The 23,330-nt window shown below is 42.2% G+C and overlaps 1 protein-coding gene across 3 annotated transcripts in view; it reads right to left on the reverse strand.

Moving 5' to 3' along the window:
- Positions 1-23,330, reverse strand: part of GLRA2 (glycine receptor alpha 2) — a 200,727-nt gene that overhangs the window by 33,360 nt on the left and 144,037 nt on the right. For all 3 annotated transcript variants that reach the window (XM_033116224.1, XM_033116146.1, XM_033116296.1), the window contains exon 8: positions 881-1,030. In XM_033116224.1, coding sequence (XP_032972115.1) covers positions 881-1,030 — 150 coding nt within the window. The remainder of the gene's footprint in view (positions 1-880; positions 1,031-23,330) is intronic.

The following is a 23,330-nucleotide window of genomic DNA, read 5'->3' on the forward strand; positions in this document are numbered from 1 at the left end:
GACACTGAAAACAAGAGCAAGGCTTCTGGTGTCCTCTGTGAAATTGGCTTCTGTACCAGAGCAGTGCTTTCCAAACGTGTCTGCACTGGAATTACCTGGGGAGCTTCGGAAATACCGACTCCTTGCTCCAGCCTGAGACTGGGAATTTAACTGGTGTGGAGTGTGGACCCGATTTGGGACTTTTAAAAGTTCCACAGGCTCTTCTAATGTGCAGGCAAGCTTGGGAACCACTGAACTGGAGATTTTGAGCCATGTATTTCATACCTCAGACCTCTGGAGAGTGTAAAGTTTGGGTTTCTGCATTAAAGTTTAAGTCAAGAGGATGAGGCCCATCTGGTTGGATTTATCAAGTTGCAATCAACATGGGAAGGAACCTTATTTACATAAAACCAGAGCAATTGATGAAAAAGTTAAAGCAGTTATGTATACAGTCACACACACACATACAAATTATCAATGTTGAACACAACAGGATTATAAAGTAATTTTGTCAGATTGAGTATATGTCTTCAATTCGAGTTGCCAGCTAAAACACAGGGCTCCCAGTTAAATTTGAATTTCAGATAAACAAGGACTAATTTACTAATATAAGAATGTCCCATGCCATATTTGGGACATACATGTACTAAATATTGTTTCTTGCTTATCTGAAATTCAAGTTTAACTGTGTACCCTGTATTTTTATTTGCTAAGTGTGACACCTCTGCCCCAATTTTAAACGACTGACCTACGCAGTAGTAATTCAGTAGAGTAGGACAGATGAGCACCGCACTTAAGCTTAGCTTCTTGCTCATTCTGTGTTCCTCTGTTTCCTGAATCCCATTGCCTGGTTAGCCACCTCACGCTCTACCTGACTATGTGCATTGAGGGTCGGCTGTACCTTGTTCTGCCTCTTCTGTCTTCTCCGCAGCCGCAGGAACTCCTTGTGCTGCCTGGAGACAAAATTCACTGCTGCATATTCCAGTAAAGCGGCAAACACAAACAGGAGGCACACTGCCATCCAGATGTCAATCGCTTTGACATAGGACACCTGAGGGACGGAGAGAGAGGCGTCATGAAACTTGTGGGGAGACTAGGTCGCTAATGTTGTGAGCAGCAGAATAACGTGATTTGTACATTCTGGGCAGAGCAGTGAGAGGTATAGCCCTGCCCTCCCCGCCCCCACCGCCCTGGGCCCTTGTTCCATCTCTCTCAGTGTAGCCCGCCTGCTCATGTAGCCTCATCCCCGAGAATAGCTCCAAAGATAATTGCAAGAATGTCCGCAATGGAAAAAGAAAAGAAAAACAAAACTGCAAGGTAAAATGAGTGGACATGATTCTCGAAACTGCTCATTTCCTTCTGTTTTTTCTTAACAGTTAAAAGTGAATATAGATGCAAATCCGATTTCCCTAATAGAAGCTAAATTTCTTGAAGGCCAGGAATGGCGGCAGCAGGGCGCACTTTCTGAGTTCTCCTCCGGATCTTGTTGCAAACGGGAACTATAACCCATCGAGGGAATTTTCGCTCACCACACAATATAGTGGAGAGATTCGTGGATTGCTTGAAGCTAAGAAATTCTTGGGGGTAAGCTAACTGGACGGAGCAAGGAGAGGAGGAGGAGAAGCGGCGTGGGAGCGCCCGGCCGGCAGCGGCGGGAGAGCCCAGCCCCCAGCGGAGCCTCAGCTGGCGGGGGCGAAAACCGAAAACCACGGAGCCGGGCAGGCGCGGGATCCCAGGCGGAACGGAGAGCGCAGAGACCGGGGGTGGGCCCTTTCCCTGCTCCCACGGCTGATTTCTCCCGCCGGGAAGGCGGCGCGCCCTGCGGCGGTCGGGGGCGCAGTCTCCATACCTGGGCCCCTCCCCCCCGCCCTGCTCTCCCAATCCTACCCCGCCCTTCCAGAGACTGGGACTGGAAACCGCCGTGGAGCCCCGCTGTGCCGGGCGCGCACAGGAGCCCAGGCAGAGCCGAGAGCGCAGAGACCGGGGGTAGGCCCTTTCCCTGCTCCCACGGCTGATTTCTCCCGCCGGGAAGGCGGCGCGCCCTGCGGCGGACGGGGGGCGCAGTCTCCATACCTAGGCCCCTCCCCCCCGCCCCGCTCTCCCAATCCTACCCCGCCCTTCCAGAGACTTAAACCGGCCCCTGAACTGAGAAGTGGTATCTAAGGCTCACGCTTTGGGAAGCCTGACGGGCAGCCCTGACCCAGGCAGACTGGGCAGTGTGCGTGATTTTGGCTGCGCTAGGAGAGAAGAGACGCCTCCACCCCCAGCCACCACCTTTTCTGGCCTGCGGGAAGAGGGCGACGCACGGCTGGGCTGGGAGAGTGAAGACCCCTCCATCTCCAGCCCCCACCCTTCCTGGCTTGCCTAGGGTGGGGTGGGTGCAGCGGCTGAGACACACCCGGAGATCAGCAGTGAGGCAGGCGCAGCTCTGGGCTTTCAGCAGATCAGAAATCTCCTGCCCGCACTCACACACACACACTGAAGAGGTGCCTTAAGACTCAAGAGTTTTGGTCACGTATCTGGTGGTGCCATTCTCAGTGTGCATTTGTGCAGGCAAGGGCAGAAACTGCACTGATATTGTAAAAACTATCATCCAGACCCCTCAGGCCCACGCTTTTAAGTCTGCAGTCCCAAAGTCTCTCTGGGCACCAGGTGACCGGCTCTGCCTGCGCAATAAGCAGGGGGCTCCTTGGTACAGCAGAGAACAACCTGGACATTGCTTGGTGGGCTTAGGCCGAGACTGTCGCTGCTTTTTGTATTGCTTTGTTTTGTCTTGTTTTGCTTTGTCTTTATATCTTTGATATCTTTGCCTCTGTCGAGTGGGGTTATCAGGTGGTTTTGCATGTGAACGTATTTGATATTTTTCTTTGTTGTTGTTGTTGTTCTTGTGCTTGGTGATTTGCTTTGTTCTGAAACTGCCCTGCCGGGGCCCAGCTTGTGAGGCACGGTCAGCAGATCAGAAATCTCCCGCCCGCACCCATACACACACACTGAAGGAGTGCCCTAGGACTCACGAGCTCTGGACAAAGGACTGGTGGTGCTCCTCTCGGTGTGCATACGTGCGGACAAGGGCAGAAGCTGCACTGACTTTGTGGAAACTATCATCCAGACCCCTCAGGCCCACGCTTTTAAGTCTGCAGTCCCAAAGTCTCTCTGAGCACCAGGTGACCGGCTCTGCCTGCGCAATAAGCAGGGGGCTCTTTGGTACAGCAGAGGACAACCTGGTCATTGCTTGATGGGCTCAGGCCGAGACGGTCGCTGCTTTTTGTTTTGCTTTGTTTTGCTTTGCTTGGTTTTGTTTTGCTTTGTCTTGTATCTTTGATATCTTTGCCTGTGTCGAGCGGGGGTTATCGGCTGTTTTTTTTTTTTTCCTCTTTGCTGTTGTCGTTGCTGCTGTGCTTGGTGATTTGCCTTGTTCTGGGACTTCCCTGCCGGGGCCCAGCTTGGGTGGCACGGGACTCGGCATATCTGGGGGCCAACTCCAGACCAAATCGGAGTGCAGCCGGGTTTGACCTGCAGGTCACACACCTAGAGGGGGTTCTCGGCAGGCTCTGGAGCCCATAGAGGCCAAATCACATTGGGGTGGTCAACCCTCACGCAGCAGAGTGCCCTGCGGGGGGCAGAGCCAAGTCTCACGGCAGGTCAGCCCAGGAGTTGACCCCACCTGCTCATTAGCGGGAAGCAATTAAAGATCTTCTTGAACGGGACAGTGTACACAATACAAGACTCACCTTTGGAGCACACGCAGAGGAGGACGACGTGGTGCGAGTCAAATATAAAGGACACATACTACATAAGATAACCTAGCAAGAACTAAGAACTCTAGGGGATCTACCTAATATATCAAAATAAACACAGTCAGCCAGAATGGGGAAACAAAGATACACGTCCCAAATAAAAGAACAGAAGAAGCTTCCACAACTGGAACCAAATGAAGCAGACATAACCAACCTCTCAGAGACAGAGTTCAGAACACTGGTGATAAGAATGTTTAAGGAGCTTAGAGAAGACATAAAGAAGGATGTAGAAATCATAACAAACGAGCTTAGAGAAAACATAAAGAAGGATGTAGAAATCATAACGAAAAACCAGTTGGAACTAAAGAACACAATTACCGAAATTAAGAACTCACTTGAAGGAATTACCAGCAGGCTAGATGAAGCAGAGGATCGAATCAGCGACTTAGAAGACAAGGTAGCAGAGATCACCCAAACGGAACAACAAAAAGAAAAAAGAATAAAAAAACAATGAAGATGGCCTAAGAGACCTCTGGGATAACATCAAGCGCAACAACATGCGCATCATAGGAATACCAGAAGGTGAAGAGAGCAAGCAAGGGATTGAGAACATATTTGAAGTAATAATGTCTGAAAACTTCCCCAACCTGATGAAGGAAACCAACATACAAGTCCAGGAAGTGCAGAGAGTTCCAACCAGGATTAACCCAAACAGGTCCACACCAAGACACATTATAGTTAAAATGGCAAAGCTTAAAGACAAAGAGAGAATCCTAAAAGCAGCAAGAGAAAGACGGAGGGTTACATACAAGGGAACTCCCATAAGACTATCAAATGATTTTTCTACAGAAACATTGAAGGCCAGGAGGGAGTGGCAGGAGATACTTAAAGTGATGGAAAACAAAGGCCTACAACCTAGATTGCTTTATCCAGCAAGGCTATCATTTAAAGTTGATGGAGAGATAAAGAGCTTTCCAGAAAAAAATAAGCTAAAGGAATTTATTACCACCAAGCCAGCATTGCAAGAAATACTAAAAGGTCTTCTGTAAATAGAAGAAAGATCAAAACAACCTAACTACAAATTTAAAAATGGCAATATCTATGTACCTATCAATAATCACTTTAAATGTAAATGGATTAAATGCTCCAATCAAAAGACATAGGGTGGCTGACTGGATAAGACAGCAAGACCCTTGTATATGCTGTATACAAGAGACTCACCTCAGAACAAAAGACACACACAGGCTGAAAGTGAAGGGTTGGAGTAAGATATTTCATGCAAATGGAAACGAGAAAAAAGCTGGAGTTGCAATACTTATTTCTGACAAAATAGACTTTAAAATGAAGAACATACTAAAAGATAAAGATGGGCACTATATAATAATAAAGGGATCGATCCGACATGAGGACATAACCCTAGTAAACATCTATGCACCCAACATAGGAGCACCTAAATATATAAAACAGGTACTGACTGACATAAAGGCAGAGATCAACAGTAACACTATTATAGTCGGGGACTTCAACACACCTCTGACCACAAGGGACAGGTCTTCCAGACAGAAAATCAATATGGAAACAACAGCCTTAAATGATACATTGGACCACTTGGATTTAATCGATATTTTCAGAACATTTCACCCCAATGCTGCAAAATACACCTTCTTCTCAAGCGCACATGGAACATTTTCCAAGATAGATCATATGTTAGGCCACAAAACAAGTCTTGATAAATTTAAGAAAATTGAAATCATACCAATTGTCTTCTCTGATCACAATGCTATGAAATTGGAAATGAACTACAGGAAAAAAACGGGAAGACACACCAATTCATGGAGGCTGAATAACTTATTACTAAATAATGAATGGGTCAAGCAGGAGATCAAGGAAGAAATCAAAAGATATTTCGAGATAAATGAAAATGAAAACACGACGACCCAAAATCTATGGGATGCCGCGAAAGCAGTCCTAAGAGGGAAATTCATAGCTTTGCAGGCCTACCTAAAGAAACAAGAAACATCACTAATCAACAGTTTATCTTCACATTTAAGGGATCTGGAAAAAGAACAGCAAAATAAGCCCAAAGGGAACACAAGGAAGGAGATAATAAAGATCAGAGCAGAAATAAATGAAATAGAAACCAGAAAAACAATACAAAAGATCAATGAATCCAAGAGTTGGTTCTTAGAGAAGATAAACAAAATCGACAAACCATTAGCCAGACTCATTAAAAAAGAGAGAGAGAGGACCCAAATTAATAAAATCAGAAACGAAAGAGGAGAAGTGACAACGGACACTGCAGAAATACAAAGAGTTTTAAGAAGTTACTATGAGCAACTATATGCCAACAAATTTGACAATTTGGAAGAAATGGACAATTTTCTAGAGGCGTACAACCTTCCAAGGCTAACTCAAGAAGAAACAGAAAACCTGAATAGACTGATTACCACCACGGAAATTGAATCAGTAATCAACAGTCTCCCAACAAACAAAAGCCCTGGACCAGATGGCTTTACAGGTGAATTTTACAAAGCGTTCAAAAAAGAATTATCACCAATTCTCCTCAAGCTCTTCCAAAAAATCCAGAAGGAGGGAAGACTCCCAAACACTTTTTACGAAGCCACTATCACCCTGATCCCAAAATTAGACAAAGACACCACAAATAAAGAAAACTACAGGCCGATATCTTTAATGAACATAGATGCAAAAATCCTCAACAAAATATTAGCAAACAGAATTCAGCAATACATTAAAAAGATCATTCACCACGATCAAGTGGGATTCATCCCTGGTATGCAGGGGTGGTTCAACATCCGCAAATCTATTAATGTGATACACCACATTAACAAAATGAAAAATAAAAATCACATGATCATATCAATAGATGCAGAAAAAGCATTTGATAAAATCCAACAGCCATTTATGATAAAAACCCTTAAGAAAGTGGGAATAGAGGGATCTTATCTCAACATAATAAAGGCCATATATGACAAACCCACAGCTAACATCATACTCAATGGGGAAAAGCTAAAACCATTCCCCCTAAGATCAGGAACAAGGCAAGGATGCCCATTATCTCCGCTTCTATTCAACATAGTTCTGGAAGTTCTTGCCACAGCAATCAGACAAGAAAAAGAAATAAAAGGCATCCAGATTGGTAAGGAGGAAGTAAAGTTATCATTGTATGCAGATGATATGATACTATATATAGAGAACCCTAAAGACTCCACCAGGAAGCTATTAGAGCTGATAGATGAATTTAGTAAAGTGGCAGGATACAAAATTAATATTCAGAAATCAGTTGCATTTGTATATACCAATAATAAAACATCAGAAGGAGAAATTAAAAAAACAATCCCATTTACAATCGCTCCAAAGACTATAAAATACCTGGGAATAAATTTAACCAAAGAAGTAAAAGATCTATACTCAGAAAATTATAAGACACTGATGAAAGGAATGAAGGAAGATATAAATAGATGGAAACACATATCATGTTCATGGATAGGAAGAATTAATATAGTTAAAATGTCCATACTGCCTAAGGCAATATACATATTCAATGCAATTCCTATCAAACTGCCAACGTCGTTTTTCACAGAAATAGAACATATAATCCTAAAATTTATATGGGACCATAAAAGACCCCGAATAGCAAAGGCAATCTTGAGAAATAAGAACAAAGTGGGAGGTATAACAATACCTGACTTCAAATTATACTACAAGGCTACAGTAATCAAAACAGCATGGTACTGGCATAAAAACAGACACATAGATCAATGGAACAGAATAGAGAGTCCAGAAATAAATCCACGCCTATATGGCCATTTAATCTACGACAATGGAAGCAAGAATGTACGATGGAGTAATGACAGTCTATTCAATAAATGGTGCTGGGAAACCTGGACAGACACATGCAAAAAAATGAAGTTGGACCACCTCCTTACACCATATACAAAAATAAATTCAAAATGGCTTAAAGACTTAAATGTAAGGTCTGAAACCATAAAATACCTAGAAGAAAATATAGGAAGAAACTTCTCAGACATTACCCGGAGTAAGATTTTTACTGATATACACCCTCGCGCGAGGGAACTAAGAGAAAGAATAAACATGTGGGATTATATCAAACTAAAAAGTTTTTTCACAGCAAATGAAACCATCAATAAAACAAGAAGGGATCCTACTGAATGGGAAAAGATATTTGCCAGTGATATATCTGACAAGGGATTAATATCACAAATCTATGGAAAACTTACTCAACCCAACTCCAAAAAAACAAACGATCCAATTAAAAAATGGGCAGAGGACTTGAAGAGACATTTTTCTGAAAAGGACATACAGATGGCAAACAGACATATGAAGAAATGCTCAACCTCGCTAACCATCAGAGAAATGCAAATAAAAACCACAATGCGATATCACCTCACCCCAGTCAAAATGGCTATCATCAATAAACCAACAAACAACAAGTGCTGGCGAGGATGTGGAGAAAAGGGAACCCTTGTGCACTGCTGGTAGGATTGCAGACTGGTGCAGCCGCTATGGAAAACAGTATGGAGGTATCTCAAAATTCTGAAAATGGAACTACCTTATGATCCAGTAATTCCACTCCTAGGTATCTATCCGGAGAAATCCAGAACTTCAATTCAAAAATCTCTATGCACTCCTATGTTTATTGCAGCACTATACACAATAGCTAAGACATGGAAACAACCAAAATGCCCATCGGTAGATGACTGGATTAAGAAACTGTGGTACATTTATACAATGGAGTATTATGCAGCCATAAGGAAGAAAGAAATCTTACCATTTGCAACAACATGGATGGATCTAGAGAACATTATGTTAAGTGAAATAAGTCAGACAGAGAAAGATAAGTTCCATATGATCTCACTTATTTGCGGATTCTAAAGAAAAGAATAAGTGAATGAACTAATCAGAAACTGTTTGGGAGACAATGAGGAAAAACTGAGGGTTGCTAGATGGGCGGGGGGAGTGGGGGGTGGGGGGGAGGGTGAGGGGATTGGAGGGCAGTCGGTGACCACAGGATGGCCACGGGGTTTGAAAATTAATCTGGGGAACGTAATTTGGTGGTTACCAGAGCGTAAGGGGGTTGGGGGGTGGGGGATGAGGGTGAGGGGGATCAAATGTACGGTGATGGAAGGGGAGCTGACTCTGGGTGGTGAACACACAGTGTGATTTATGGATGATGTGATACAGAATTGCACAACTGAAATCTATGTAATTCTACTAACAATTGTCACCCCAATAAATTAAAAAATAAATAAATAAATAAATAAATAAATAAAAAAAAAAAAAAAAAAAAAAAAGTGAATATAATTAAGTTAATTCCAAAACTTGGATGAGGAATAAACTAGGTAGGGTCTTAGGCCCTTCAAAAACCAATCTGTCATTTTCACTGATTTGTTGACCCTAACTGGCACGAAAACACATTTCATAAATGGTTTTAAACTATCACAATTCAAGAATATTGAACCAAAATAAAACATCAGTGCTCTTGCCTTGGAAGGTATCTATTAGGTTGGTGCAAAAGTAATTGCAGTTTTTGTAATTATTTTAACTTTTTAAACCACAATTACTTTTGTACTGACCTAATAGTTAAGAAGCAAATTTGTATAACCCTTCAATGGTTGCTTGAGTATTTAGTATAACTTATAATTTGATAAAGCAGATTCTGAAAGCAAATACTTTTTATTTGGGATGGAAAGTGACCCTCATCTCACTCAACTTCCAATTATTTTTTTTTAAGATAAGGGGGGAAATAACTAGATAAAGTTGTAATCTGTTGGACCCCGGACTACAAAGGATGCTTATCAAACTGCCAGCTGGATGTGTACTATCTAGTCCTAATTTTTAAATAGGGTTTCCTATTTTTTGATAGCTGACACAGAGTGCTTGCCAACCAGTATTTTAAGCATTTTAGGTGTACCAATTTTCTAACCATTACACAAACTGTATTACCCCCATTTTCTGAGGAGGAAACTGGAGTACAGAGGGGTTAAGTTATTACCCAAGATCACAAAGCTAATAAGTGACAGAGCTAAGATTGGAATGGGGACCCAGTCTGACTAGTGGATTTCCTTTCCGGATACACAGTTTGTATCTTGCATTTCCCTTCGATCTTTATAGTGAGCATTTCCTGTGTCATTTACCTTTCTTCTAAATCATAATTTCCAATGCTTGCATAAGGGTCCATACCATGATCAGTCATTCTATATTACAGGACATTTAGGTGATTTTTAGTTTTAGTTTTTGCTATAATAATTTGGGAGCTATGAACATTCTTCCCTCCAAATATTTGACTGTATCCATGATTATTTGTTAGATCAATTTTTAGACTGGGATTATGGGAATAAATGATAAGAAAGTAGGCTCTTGACTTATTCGCAGCACAGAGGATGTAAAAGCAGACTCCAGAGCAAGACGCCTCAATTAGAAATACTGCTGTGTTCTTGTTGGTCTCTGTAACTTTGCCAAGTTGTCTAACCTCTCTCTGCCCCCTTCCTTATCTGTATACCGGACAGTAATAGTACCTGTCTTATAGAATTATGTGGATAAAATCACTTAATATATGCAAAGCACTTAGAATAGTGTCTGGCACAGAATAAGTGCTATATAAATGTTCGCAATTATTTGGCTACATAAGGGTATGATTTTGTTAATGGAGAAATTTTGGAAAAGACAGAAAAATCAACAAGGAAAATAAAAATCACCCACAAGCTTAATATATTCCAATTATTATTTTTAAGGCTACCACCTTCCTTAAACTGTTTGTCTCAGTGAATCAGAACTACTTGTCAGTCCCACATAAGTTGTGATAAAGTGGGCCAGTACTTTGTCATCTGTAGCACTGTGAATTATCACTTTTCTTACCTGGGATGCTATTCTCATTCTTTCTGATTAACAGACATCTCAGAATCATTCAGGGCTTGGCTCAGATACCAACTCCCCTGGGAAGCCTCCCTAACTATTCTTGCTCTCTCCCATCTGGGTTAGGGCCACTTTTCTTTGCTCCCTTATCACTTTCTGTTGAACCTCTCGGCTGTTCTTTCTTAGTCTGCCAGCTTCCCTAACCCCACCACTAGACTATAAGATCTGGCAAATAGTGAGTAAGCATTAGATATGTGGGATGGATGGATAAATGATTGAATGATGGGAGGAAGGATATATCTGGCCATCTTTCCATTTTTGTGCTTTATTTAAATAATGGTGTACTATGTAACATTACCCACAATTGCATATATTTGATATTTCTAAGAATCAACTATTAGTGCATTTTAATTCTTTCGGCACACCTAGCATTCCTGGAATGTTTCTTTCCTTAATAAGCAATAATTTGTCTTGTATTTGCTCTATTATAATAATAGAACATTACCAATCACAGCATTATATTGTAATAATAGAACATTTAATTATAATAATAATTAAATCCTATTATAATAGGACATTACCAATCACAGCATTCCCAGTTATATATTATTCAGATGGCCCATAAATATTTTAAGACCCAATAATGAAAGGAATTTGCCAGTGCCTGAGATATGTCCGTCCCAAGAGCTAGGTCCAATAGAGCTGACTGTCCTTCCTCTCCTTCCTGGTGTTTATGGCATTCAGTAATTTGTAAACCATTTCCCCATTTTGTTCTGGCCATCAGAAGGCCAAGCACGTATTTGGCTTTTTTTATAGCTGCTCATAAATGAATCCTTTCAGTCTCTTAATCATTTTGGTTGGTCTCCGAGTTTCCTCCAAATCACGAACATCTTTCCAGCATTGAAGTGCTGTTATTAAATGCATTATTCACACGGATTGAGAGGGTGCTGTGAGACATCCATTACATACAGTGCGATGTCCCTTGGTGCTGGTCGCTCAGCGTCCAAATGTCTTTTCATTGCTTTTACCCAGCTCTGATGTCAGATTCTCTCTCTTTGGCTGCTAATCCTTAGATGTTTTTAGCTCACATCTTTCCATCACATTCTTTTTATGATTCTTGGGCTTACGGGATCCCTTCCTGAACTGCTTTACTACCATCTTGCAAAATTTTTCAAAGGTAATTAAGCTCTCAAATGCTATTATGACTTGCAGGCATATTTAATTTAGAAAAATAAACCCTGCAGGCCTACTATGTGGAAGGTACTGTACTAGTGGGAGATGAGACAGAAGGTATAAGGATAAGTAAGATACACAGCGATTCTTTCTAGGACTTCCCAGACTACACTCTAGGAAACCCCATTCACACTATGCTCCAAAAAGTATCATTCATTCATCTAGGTCAGGGAGCAGCACATTATGGCCTATGGATCAAATCTGGCCCACCACATTTATTTATTTTATAAATAAAATTTTATTGTACACATCCATACACATTCATTTACATGTTGTCTATGGCTGCTTTTGCACTAAAATGGCACAGTTGAGTAGTTGTGACAGAGACCATATGACCTGCAAAGCCTCAAGTACTTACTATGTGACCCTTACAGAAAACGTTCGCCAGCCCTTGAACTAGACTACAGTGTTTGGTTTGTCCTGGGGTTGTAGATCCTAGTGGCCCTGCTTGATATTAGAGAAACCCATGGTCTACTGAGGGAGACAGTCAAGTGAACATATAACTGATAGATGCAAAGTGGATAGCCCAATGTGCCCAAGTAGAGGAAAGAGCAAAAGATTGATGGAATCTGGGGAGGTTGAACAGGAAAAATCAGAAAAGACTTCATTCCTGGATGACATGGCATTTGACTTAGGACTTGAGGAAAGCCAGGCTTTGATGGGTGGAAGAAGCTGTAAAAGCAAAGCCATGAAGATGAGAGAGAGTAGGTGGGCTTGGGGATGGTTAACAACCCAGGGACCAGGGCATGCTGGGTACCTGGGAAGTGCATGGTGAGGCGTGGGCAAATAGCTGGGCCAACACCTTGAACGCCAGGTAGAGGGGTTTGAGTTTCAGACTGCTTGTAAAACTAACCTGATGATGGTTTTGAGGTGGGGGATTGATGTGTAAGTCCTTTTCTAGTAATTGTGAATTTCTTTGTTTCCAAAAGCAGGAGTCTTAGCAAAAGCAGACATTTTTCTTCCGTATAGAAATTTATCTCCCCTCCTCTTGCCATTCTCTACACAGGTCTGGTTCTCTTCCAAGCTTTCTCTGAATCTTTTGCTGGATCTTCTTTTTGTTATTTGTGTTCCTTGTACTCTTTCCTCTTCAGTTTTCACTTTTGTGTTCATGTGCTCAATGAATCCATCCACTACTATAGTTTTCTTCTTGTGTGTGTGTGTGTCCTATAGCAGAGATTGGCCAAGTTCTCATGAATCCCATTTCCTCTTCCTGGGACACCAATAACCTAGATTTTCCAGTTCAGTTGGATCCCCAGTAGAATGTGGGCAGAAAGAATATATGCCACTTCAGGACCTCTAAAGTCTCCCACTAGGTCCTTGGGACTTAACCTTTCTGCAGCCACCTTGGATGTCACCCATTTACGATGGCAATGCCATAAAGTGGAAGAAGCTGGAATCCCTAAAAGACCCAGGGCCACGCACTCCACAGTGGAGTGTAATGTGAGTGAGAAAGAAACTTTTATTGTATTAAGCCACAGAGATTTCAGGATTTTATGTTTCCAACACTCCTAAATCCATCACTCAGACCTGACCTCTCACCAGCATTCCTGTGCTAATTCTAAAATGATTGCACTTAGCATTTGCAAAATCAAACTCATTAAATGCCCCTCCTTCCCACTCATCTCATTTGAATCTTTCCTCTCACTAGCAACCCTCGTTTCACCCTTGGTTCTTTCCTTGCCTTTATCTCTGATATTCAATCTGTTGCAAAAGCTCACCATTTCTTTCTGCAAAGCACCCTTGGGTTTATTCTTTTGTCTCCATTCCAGAGATGTCATTACGACTCTGGCCATCAACACTTACACCTGGTTATTATGACAACTTCCTAACTGAACCCCATGTATTCAGTTCCTTCCCGTGGCACTTTGTCCTTTTGCTTCTGCAAGATTAAATTTAAAACTCCAATTTTATTTTGCAACACACCTGCTTAAGAACTACTCTGGCTGCCTATTACAGGCTCTAGTATCCAAGATCTCACACAGCATGTGTCCACCCTAGTTATTCAATATTATTCTACTCTTTCCTAACACAAACCATGTACTTTGTTTAAGCAATTCTACTTACCCCTGAGGAAGCCAAGTCCATTCCTACTGAGAATCCCAGTGTTTCTCAAGTAGGTGTGATTTTGCAGCCCAGGGGACATTTGGCAATGTCCGGAGATAATTTTGGTTGTCACAACCAGGGGGAGGTGCTACTGGTATCTAGTAGGTAGAGGCCAGGAATGTTGCTAAACATCCGATAATGCACAGGACGGCCCCACAATGAAGAGTCATCCATCTCCAAATGTCAGTAATTTTGAGACAAAGAAAGCTCCCATGCCCCAACTCAGGTATCAGTGTCCACTCCTGTGGTTTGCAATTGGGAGTGATGATGCCCTGAGAGGAGTTTCACAATGTCTGAAGATATTTTTGGTTGTCCCAACTGGGGAGCAGGGTTTTGCCACTGACTTCTAGTGGGTAGACGCCAAGGATACTGCGAAACATCCAACAATGCATAAGACAGCTTCCATGACAAAGAATTGTCCCAGCCCCAAATGTTCATTGTGTTAAGGGTGAGAAATCCTGGTCTACACTCTTTTCCCAGCAGAGCAGTTCTTCCTGTCTTTTCTATACCTGTGTATTTTCAGAGAATTTCTCAAGGAATCGCTTAAATTCCATCTCCAGAGGGATGCTTTCTCTGCCTGTGCTAGCCCACAGTGGTCTTACCCATCTTTAGAATTTGTAATTCACTTACAGTTAGGATCATCCCGTGTGGTATGCTTCATGCATGCATGTTTTATCCACCCAACTGAAGGATGGGATACTTGGAGGATAAAGATCCAGTAATGTCTTTTGTATCTGTGCCCCCAAGGACAAATCTTTGTACTTATAGTAAGTGCCCCATAGTTTCTGTTGATCGACACATTATTCAAACCATATGTAAAGTCAGATTCTTTTCATGATTACTGCTTTATATGAAGACTCAGCTACCAAAAAAAAAAAAAAACCAAAAAGGAAAAAAATTAGCTTAGGTCTTTTAAAGCTGGTAGCTGATGATGTCCAGATTACTCTTGATTTATTTTCACTAAGGAAAAGAATGCTTATTATTCTCATGACTCTACAATTCATGTAGTTTACAAACATACCTGGTGAAAAAGTAGAGCCAGTTGAGTGGTTTAGGTTTTTGTGGCACTAAAGAAACGTTTAGCTGATATTTGAACAGATCAAGTTAGATAGTGGAGTTTAGCTCATTGCTCACTTGTGGTATCATGTTGACATTTCCATTAATGTAATTTCAACACTATCTGGGCATTTAAAAAAAAAACTTTAGCAAGTTTTCTTGAGGCTATTTTTCATTAATTATATATTCAGGTCATGGAATATATTATATATGTGTGTATATATATATAATTAATAAATATTATATATAATGGGAAATCAAGCCATGCATTTATTTACTTTAGTCCCATAATTTGTTTTTGTTTGTATTAAAAAACTATACCATTTCCTGTGTCATGAAGCCAGTTCATGGGTCAGGCCATTTTCTTTCTTAATTTACCTGTGGGTTGAACCATATTCTACCTGGTGTTTATCCCCAGCACAGAAGAGTAGATTATCATTGGATGGGATTGCCTAACTGTTCCTACAGCTTGGATGCCCTCTCCATCCCTCATGGGCAAGGCACTCCTATGTGACAATGTGCCAACTGAAATATATCCTCATTCCCAGCCCCTAGGCTGACCCCAGAGAGCTGTGACATTCCTCCAGCAGCCAATCAGGGAGGATTGGCTACGAACATGTATAGTGAGAAGTTCTCTACAGTGGAGAAAAATTACACATGACTGATCAACCAAGTATTATTTTTAAATAGAAAAGCAACAAAATGAAATTTGTAGGGCAATCTCAAAATACTAAGGTATTTTTCTGTCGTTAAGCGGAATGCTCTTTCACACCCACCTGCTTGAGTCAGTTTTTAATTATTCACCAACTGTGCATGTAAACCATTGCTAAACCAGAATAGAAGTTTTTTATGCTCTGTACAATACAATTTCTTTTTATCTAATTTAGAAGGAAAAATTTTAATTAACCCTGATTATTGCAGCTGTTGAAATGAAAGATACCTGTTGGTCACAGTAGATTGACCTGTGCTTCCATTACATGGAACAGCAGCCTTTAGTAGCTTCCATCAATACTTTTATTCAGCACGATTAAGTACACCACCACCCTCTCCATTCTCATTTTATGGGAGAGAAAAATAAGTTTATTAAATGCATGTCTAAATCGTATACAGCTAGTCATCAACCAAGGTAGAAATGAGAATTCTGGCTTTGATTTTCCGTTTTGTCTCTTACCTACATTCAGTCACTGTAAAAATATCCGAAAAAAATATAGACAGTTGAATGAATCCTAGTGCCAAAGATTCACGGTGTTGTACAATTTTATCTTTATAATTCTACTGCCAACTTGCTATCTTTATTGTCTAATTAAAGAACTCATATCTGCTGTTTAATGGCCAGAAAAATCAGATGTTCTTGGCAGAGAGGGACAGTGGCAGCACTGACTACCTGGCCTACCCAGTGTCACCACTCGCACTCCATTTTCTCTCCATGTCTTGTACTCTTGTTGGGTTTGGGGTAGTGAGTCAACAGAACTCTTCTGAGGGTGCTATTTGCAGAAACAGCCATTGGGTGGCAGTGCTTCCAAGCCTGGTATCTGCAGGAGCCAACTAGTTACAAATGGTGCTCCTTAGATCACAACACTTTCATCAGGACAGGATCTGAACAACCTTAGGGGACCACTTAGTTTGTTGGGTGTTGGGTGGCACACAGGCCTCATTAGCTGATATTATTCCTCTCCATTATGGTGGTCAAAAACTTCAACGTAGCCTGCCAAAGCACACTACCCATGTGAGTTTTGTGAGTGGAGAAGTAAGAGAAGGGTGGAACTGCCAGTCTCAGAATACCTGAGGAATACTAGGTGATATGGACCATTAAAGATACCATCAGGATAATCTGCATAAAGGTACCCTCCTCCCCCAGTGTCAGCCTTCTACCAATGCAGGCACGGGGCGGGGGGGGGGGGGGGGGGGAAGGGGGGTAGCCAAGGTGAGGAGGGTGTGGCATCTGGAGGAAGGGGAGGAAGCAGGCCTGGGGCATTTTCTCCCCTGTGCTGCGTCTGCCCACTGTCTCACCACATTCTCAGCTGACGGATAGGAATGCTGATTCCTTCCCTAGTCTCCTTCCTGTGGCTGCACCTTCAGTGACAACACAAGTGCAGTATATTGCTTCTCAAACCAGAGCAGGAGTGAGGAGGGAGAGGGAGCCGGGAGCAAATTGCCCAGTAGTGTAAAAACCAACACAATGATGAAAGGGGCCAATTGGATTATCTTAGTACTGGAAAGACAAGCACAGGCTTTGGGGGATAATCAGCTGATGTTCTACTCAGTAGAGATTTGTGTAGTCAGTGCGTGCACACATGCATGTGCGTGTGTGTTGGGGGTGGGTATTGGGAAAGAAAGGAAGCAAATGAACCGCTTTGGGGCCAGGCCAACTTGGATTTGAATCCTAGCCGAATGGCCAGTGAACTTGGGAAAATTACTTAACCTTGTGGAATCTGTTTCCTCATATTGAAGTAGGGCCCAAGGATTCCAGTGTCACGGGGTTGTTGAAGGAGTGAATAGAACACTTTATATTAATCTTAACACTCATTTGGCAGATTGTAGATACTCAGTCACATTGGTTTGCCAGGGATGAGCTCTTAAAAACATTGCATAATTCAAAACTTGAGTAATTCAAGGCAATTTTCCCTAGAGCGAAAAATGTAAAGTAGAATCAGTTGTATTTCGTGTTCTATGCATGCATTAAGACTATTAGTGTTTTTCTATTGCCCTATTTCAAATTCACATGAGTTAAGTTCACATGAAATGGAACCTCGTTGCAGCGAGTACTCCTGTATGTCAGGGGGCCTGAGATATTCTGTTACAGAAATAAAACAAAACAACAAACCACCACCACCAACAGGAAGCTTGCAACAACACAACTCTATGAGTTGTCTCCATTATATATATAAGAAAACTGAGTTTACTCGTTAACTTTGCCAAGATCACACAGAGAAAGAGTGGTTGAGCGGCTATTCACGTCTCCTCTGGCTTGCTGCCACACTCTGTGATTCTCTGGCCTGTCGACCCCTGTGGAAACCTCCCTCTCTGGGGAGTGAGTCAGGAGAATTTCTCACAGACTGTGGTTTCATCAGATGACAACATCTGATGTGAGAGGTGAGAGGTGAGAAAGAGCATGCAATGGGGTGGCAGGTAAGAAACAGCAGTGCAGTTGCACCTGCAGCCAGGCAGATACTATGAAAGTGGTTGATTAAAGATGACCAGCTCATCACACTGTTCTTCGTTTGCTGTCTGAGTCAGCAACAAGTGCTGTTTGCACTTCTTCATTTACTCCTCCCCACCCCCCCACCCCCAGGTTCAAATGTCCTACTTGTGAGCAAGGAAGGAAGGAGGGAAGTCTAATGAAAACAGTCCAGTCTTGTTCTTTGGACTAAGACTGAGTGAAAGGCCTTGGAATGATGGAGAGGGCTTATTGTGATGACAAAGGTTTTTCTCCTGCTTGTCATCTGGGCTTCCCCAGAGAGGGGCCTTCATGGGAGGCAGAGTATGGAAAAGCTGAGGAGTCCCACTTCCCAGGCTGGGCCTGCTGACATGACTTCCAAGTTGGCTATGCTCCCTAGAGCAGATGAGGCCAGATCAGGAAGGCAGCACTGGCCAAACCTCTCCCCCCCAGGCATTGCTGAAACCCAGAACTTTATCAGTGAGTGGGCAGGCCAGTGCTAAGTGAGGGTGTGTAGGCTCTTCACTGTCCCACAGCAATCACGGTGGTGTATCCTGATTCTGAGATGACCGGTAGGTAGGTAAGAGAGGTAAGGAATGAGTGATTCTGGGTTACAAAACGGTGGCAGCCTTTAGAAGCCCAGTTCAGTGATAGAGAAGCCATTTCTTCAAGAACACCTAGAATCCTGTGAGGACTCCAGGGTACAGGGAGACTTCTCCAGGTGCTGAGCTTCCCCACTGTGCCCCTGAAGCCTCAGAGCACTGCGGTGTTACCTCCTGGGAACAAGGACAAGTGTTTCTTTGGTGGAGGGCCAAAGAATATTTCTCAACTGAGAATATAGCATGAGATAGTTACTTCACTGAGTGGCAAAGTCAGTGGTGGCCAAGAAGCTTGCCCGCGCCACCCCTTGCCTGTGGCCTGGCTCCCCATCAGCTCTGTACTTGAATGTGAGCTCACAGTGGAGGCAGCAGGTTGGTGAGGCTTCTCCATGAGGCCACCCTGACAGAAACCGTCCCTCCTTCGCACGAGACCCTGGGCACTCATGCCTGGTGCGTGCTAACCTAAAGCTCTTGAAGCTAATCAGCTACCTACTGTTTCATAGCATCCAAAGTAAGGTGAAAATGGACAGAATTTCAGGCCCCCATCATGCCCCACGTTACGTGTGGGGAAGAGGAAACAAGAAGCGGAGCTACAGGTCAATCCAAGATTGGGGATTCATGCGGTACTAAAGCCTCTGGCTGGGCTGGTGATTTCGCTTTTTCTTACTGTAAATGGACGAAGATCTGGCCTCCACGGTGACCGTTTCCTGTGGCTGAGCAGCATTTTGATGCAAGGCATCTCCGTGCCTTTTTCCTCACCACTAAAACCAGAAGCACAAATCACCCACTAATAATTAGATACTTATTTGCAGTAGATATTAGCCTGCAGGAGTCTGTTACTAATTAAAAAGGAATCCTACGGCCTCTTGAATAAAATGACACAAATAGATGTGCAAGCTCTCTGAAGAAATAAAAAAAGGCCATGCCATCAGGAGACATTATTCTATTTCAGTATAGAGGTGTACCGACTGCTAAAAAAAAGTTGTAAATGTGAAAAGATTTTGATTGGGCTCATTGAACACATCAGTTTCTAATATATCACTTGCACATATCTGCTTCAGAGAGTTTAGATGGATCTGAGGCCCTTGGTGGAAATCAATCCTGTAGGATTCTATAAACTAGGAGGAAGCAGCAGGGCTGTGATGGAGAGAGCTGTGAGGTTATGCCAGGGGGTGGGTCTTGGCTTTGCCACTGGCTGACTTGGCAGACGTGGCCACATCGTTTCACCTTTCTGGGCCTCAGGACCCTTTTAGAAAATATCCAAGGTTTCTGCAATTCTATGGTTCTGTGACTCAGAGGAAAGAGAAAGTGATGAGAGAGGAAACTAAGTCAGTAGCAGGATGGGGTCCGAGTCTCAGGGTGACCAGGACCGTGGGTCCCAGCACTAGCCTTCCGGCCCTCTGCTGTGCCTTCAGTGTCATCCAACAATGCAAATTCATTGAGTGCCTCTGTGTGCCAGGCAGAACTTGCCTAAAATGATGAATGCCTTGCTGAGAAACAAATTGTACTGATGAAAACCATTTACATGTGTAAGACTATGTGTAGCAGATGCACTGAGTTCACCTGCAGAGTTAGTGGGAAAGTCTCCTGTAACCATCAGCAACTCACACCAAGCCCTTGTACCCCTCTGCTTTTCTGCTTAAGAGAGTTTTCTGGCACTTGAATAACTTTCTCAACTTGCATGCAAGGAAGCCTAGAACACTCCCAGGGGGAGGCCTCAGCCACGAACAGGTGGGAGTTGGTGTATAAAGACCCCCGATTTCCGGTTCTTTGGTGGGACAAGTCTGATGAGGATGGTTTTTCAGAGGATCCCCAGCAAGACTGAACCCTAGTTGCCCTCCATGAATGGCAACCAACTGAGTAATACACTTGATTGGATTTTCTCCTTTCCTTGCTTACGCTCCACCCACTCTCACTTGACCTTTCTGAGACCATATTTCAAATGAACTATCTGCATCTAAATACTTGTTGTCGAGTCTGCAGTTTACTGAAAGAAATGACTCAAACCCAATATTAGGTCAGGGAAGGCTGACACAAAAATGATGCGTGCCTCACCATGCACCATTCAGATTAAGGTTGGCAAACAAACCGCACATCCTCCTAAAAATTCCTTTCTTATTGACAGTATCCCTATATCTGGCTGGTTTGCATATCAGCAGTGAGAATGGGGTGTCGATATGGTTCAAAAACTAATCTGATGTGGTAGCTATGAAATCAATTTGGGATCTATATTACTCATGTAATTTAGCACCCATCACTTCTCTTTTTGCTCTGCACAGCTAGTTTTAGATGGATGAAATTAGAATTATGTAACTATAACAAAAACGAACATTTCCTATCTAATATGATGCAAGAATTATTCAGCATTTGCCAACCCCCTGGGGTCAGGGAAATAACTGGAGCACCTTATTTGCAGAAACATCATATAAATAAGCTGTTCCATGCTAGGTATGAAGTTTCTTAGGGAGATTGAGTCCCAGGTATATTTTGAGCCTCTAAGGATGTAGAAATGATGAAGGTACAAATTACTCCTGTTGACAGGACATCAATTTAAAATGTTAACGGCATTACACTGAAAGATCAATGCAGACTTAGTTGGAATAGTGCATGGGAGGCAGCCTTCTAAAATGGCTCCCAGTGATTCCTACCCTGTTATTCATACCCGTGGCTCCTTCTCTAGTTGGGGCTTCAAGTGTGCCTACACTCCCAGTTGACACCTTGATTTTAGCCTCCTGAGAGATCCTGGAACAGAGGTCCCAGTTAAGTTGTGCCTGGAAACTGTGAGATTAAAATGTTCTTTGAGCCAGTGAGTTTCGGGGGGGGGAGGGTAATTTGTTGTGTAGCAATAGATAACTAATAAATGTCATCTCTAGGAGAGGAAGGGAGAGAGCTGAGAGACAAATTGTTTACTTTGGGCCTCAGGAACCCAGAAGTTGGTTAAAATTTGGTGGTTTATTTTTGGACTTTTTAAAGAGCAAAGTTGAGTTAAAAATAATAGATAAGCTATCTGTGAGGATAATTAATCAGTATAAGAGAATAAGAACCTTAGTATAACATAAGGAACGCAGTAAATAATACTGTAATTATGTATAGTGTCACATAGGTACTATATTTATTGGGGTGATAGGTGGGAGGCGGGTTGGGGAGCTGGGTGAAAAAGGTGAAGGGATTAAGAAGTACAAATAGGCAGTTACAAAATAGTCACGGGGATGTAAAGTAAACCCTAGGGAATATAGTCAATGATATGGCAATAACCATGCATAAGGCCAGGTGGGTACTAGACTAGTCAGGGGGGTCACTTCTTAAATTATATAAATATCTAACCACTGTGCTGTACACTTGAAATTAATATAAAATAATGTTGACTGTCTACTGTAATTGATAAATTTAGGAAGGGGGGGGAAGGGAAATAAGATGTCCAAATTTCCAGGCATAAAACCAATAAGTCATGGGGATGTAATGCACCGCATGGGGAATATAGTCAATATTGTGATAGCATAGTACGGTGTCAGATGGTTGCTGGACTTATCATGGTGATCACTTCTTTAGGTATATAAATGTTGAATAACTATGGGTACATTTTTATTCTAATATGATATTGTATGTTAGCTATATTTTTATGAAAATTGTAAAGAGACTAAGAAGCATAATATATTTATTTTTAATCTACTCATCCAAGTAGGCTCCCTGCTTGAACACGTATAAAGTAGCTATTCAAAATTAATTTACCTATGCTGGAATCCTGGATTGGCAAAGTACTGCCCATGGGTAAAACCTGTCCTGCTAACTTCTTTGTAAATAAAGTTTAATTAAAACGCAGCCATACCCATTCATTTACATCTTGTCTATGGCTCTCTAGTCTCTATTTACAATGGTAGAGTTGAGTACTTGCACCAGAGATCTTACAGCCCAAAAGCCTAATATATTTACTATCTAGCCCTTCACAGGAAAAAAAAAATTTTTATGAACTCCTGATCTAATCATATATTACAACTCAAGCTAAGCACTATCCGTGACAGTCTGAATTAATAAATGTTCTCTATATTTTGATCAACATAGAATGTAAAACTGGATAATTTGTATTCCAAAGCATTCCATTATAAGTTTCCTTTTCTCTGCAATCCCTTAAATTGTCATCTCAATTTCTTGTTGCCATTGTATATATAGATATAGGGTCCCAAAATGGATTGCATATTTTTAGCAGTCAGTCAGACATGCTGAGAGATACACAAAGACAGGATTTGGTTCCTGCCCTTGAGCAACCTGTTTTATAGAGGGAAAGGAAACAGATGATGGCCATGCCCTCGATCAGTGCTGGGTTGGCGTGGTGGTAAAACCCATTAGTACCAGTATTCAACTTTGAGGATCCAAATCAGGCCTTGCCTCTTCCTAGCTGTACACCTTGGACAAGATATGTAATCTCTCTGTGCCTCAGATTTCTCAGCTGAAAAATGGGGACAATAATGGAACCCATCTCATAGGTTTACTGTAAGGATTGAGATAATCATGAAATAATAAGTGAGTAGTGCTTAGAAATGGGCCTGGCACTTTGTAAATGCTCAAACATGTTAA

The sequence above is a fragment of the Rhinolophus ferrumequinum genome, chromosome X (genome assembly GCF_004115265.2).
Source record: "Rhinolophus ferrumequinum isolate MPI-CBG mRhiFer1 chromosome X, mRhiFer1_v1.p, whole genome shotgun sequence".
Classification (NCBI taxonomy): Eukaryota; Metazoa; Chordata; class Mammalia; order Chiroptera; family Rhinolophidae; genus Rhinolophus; species Rhinolophus ferrumequinum.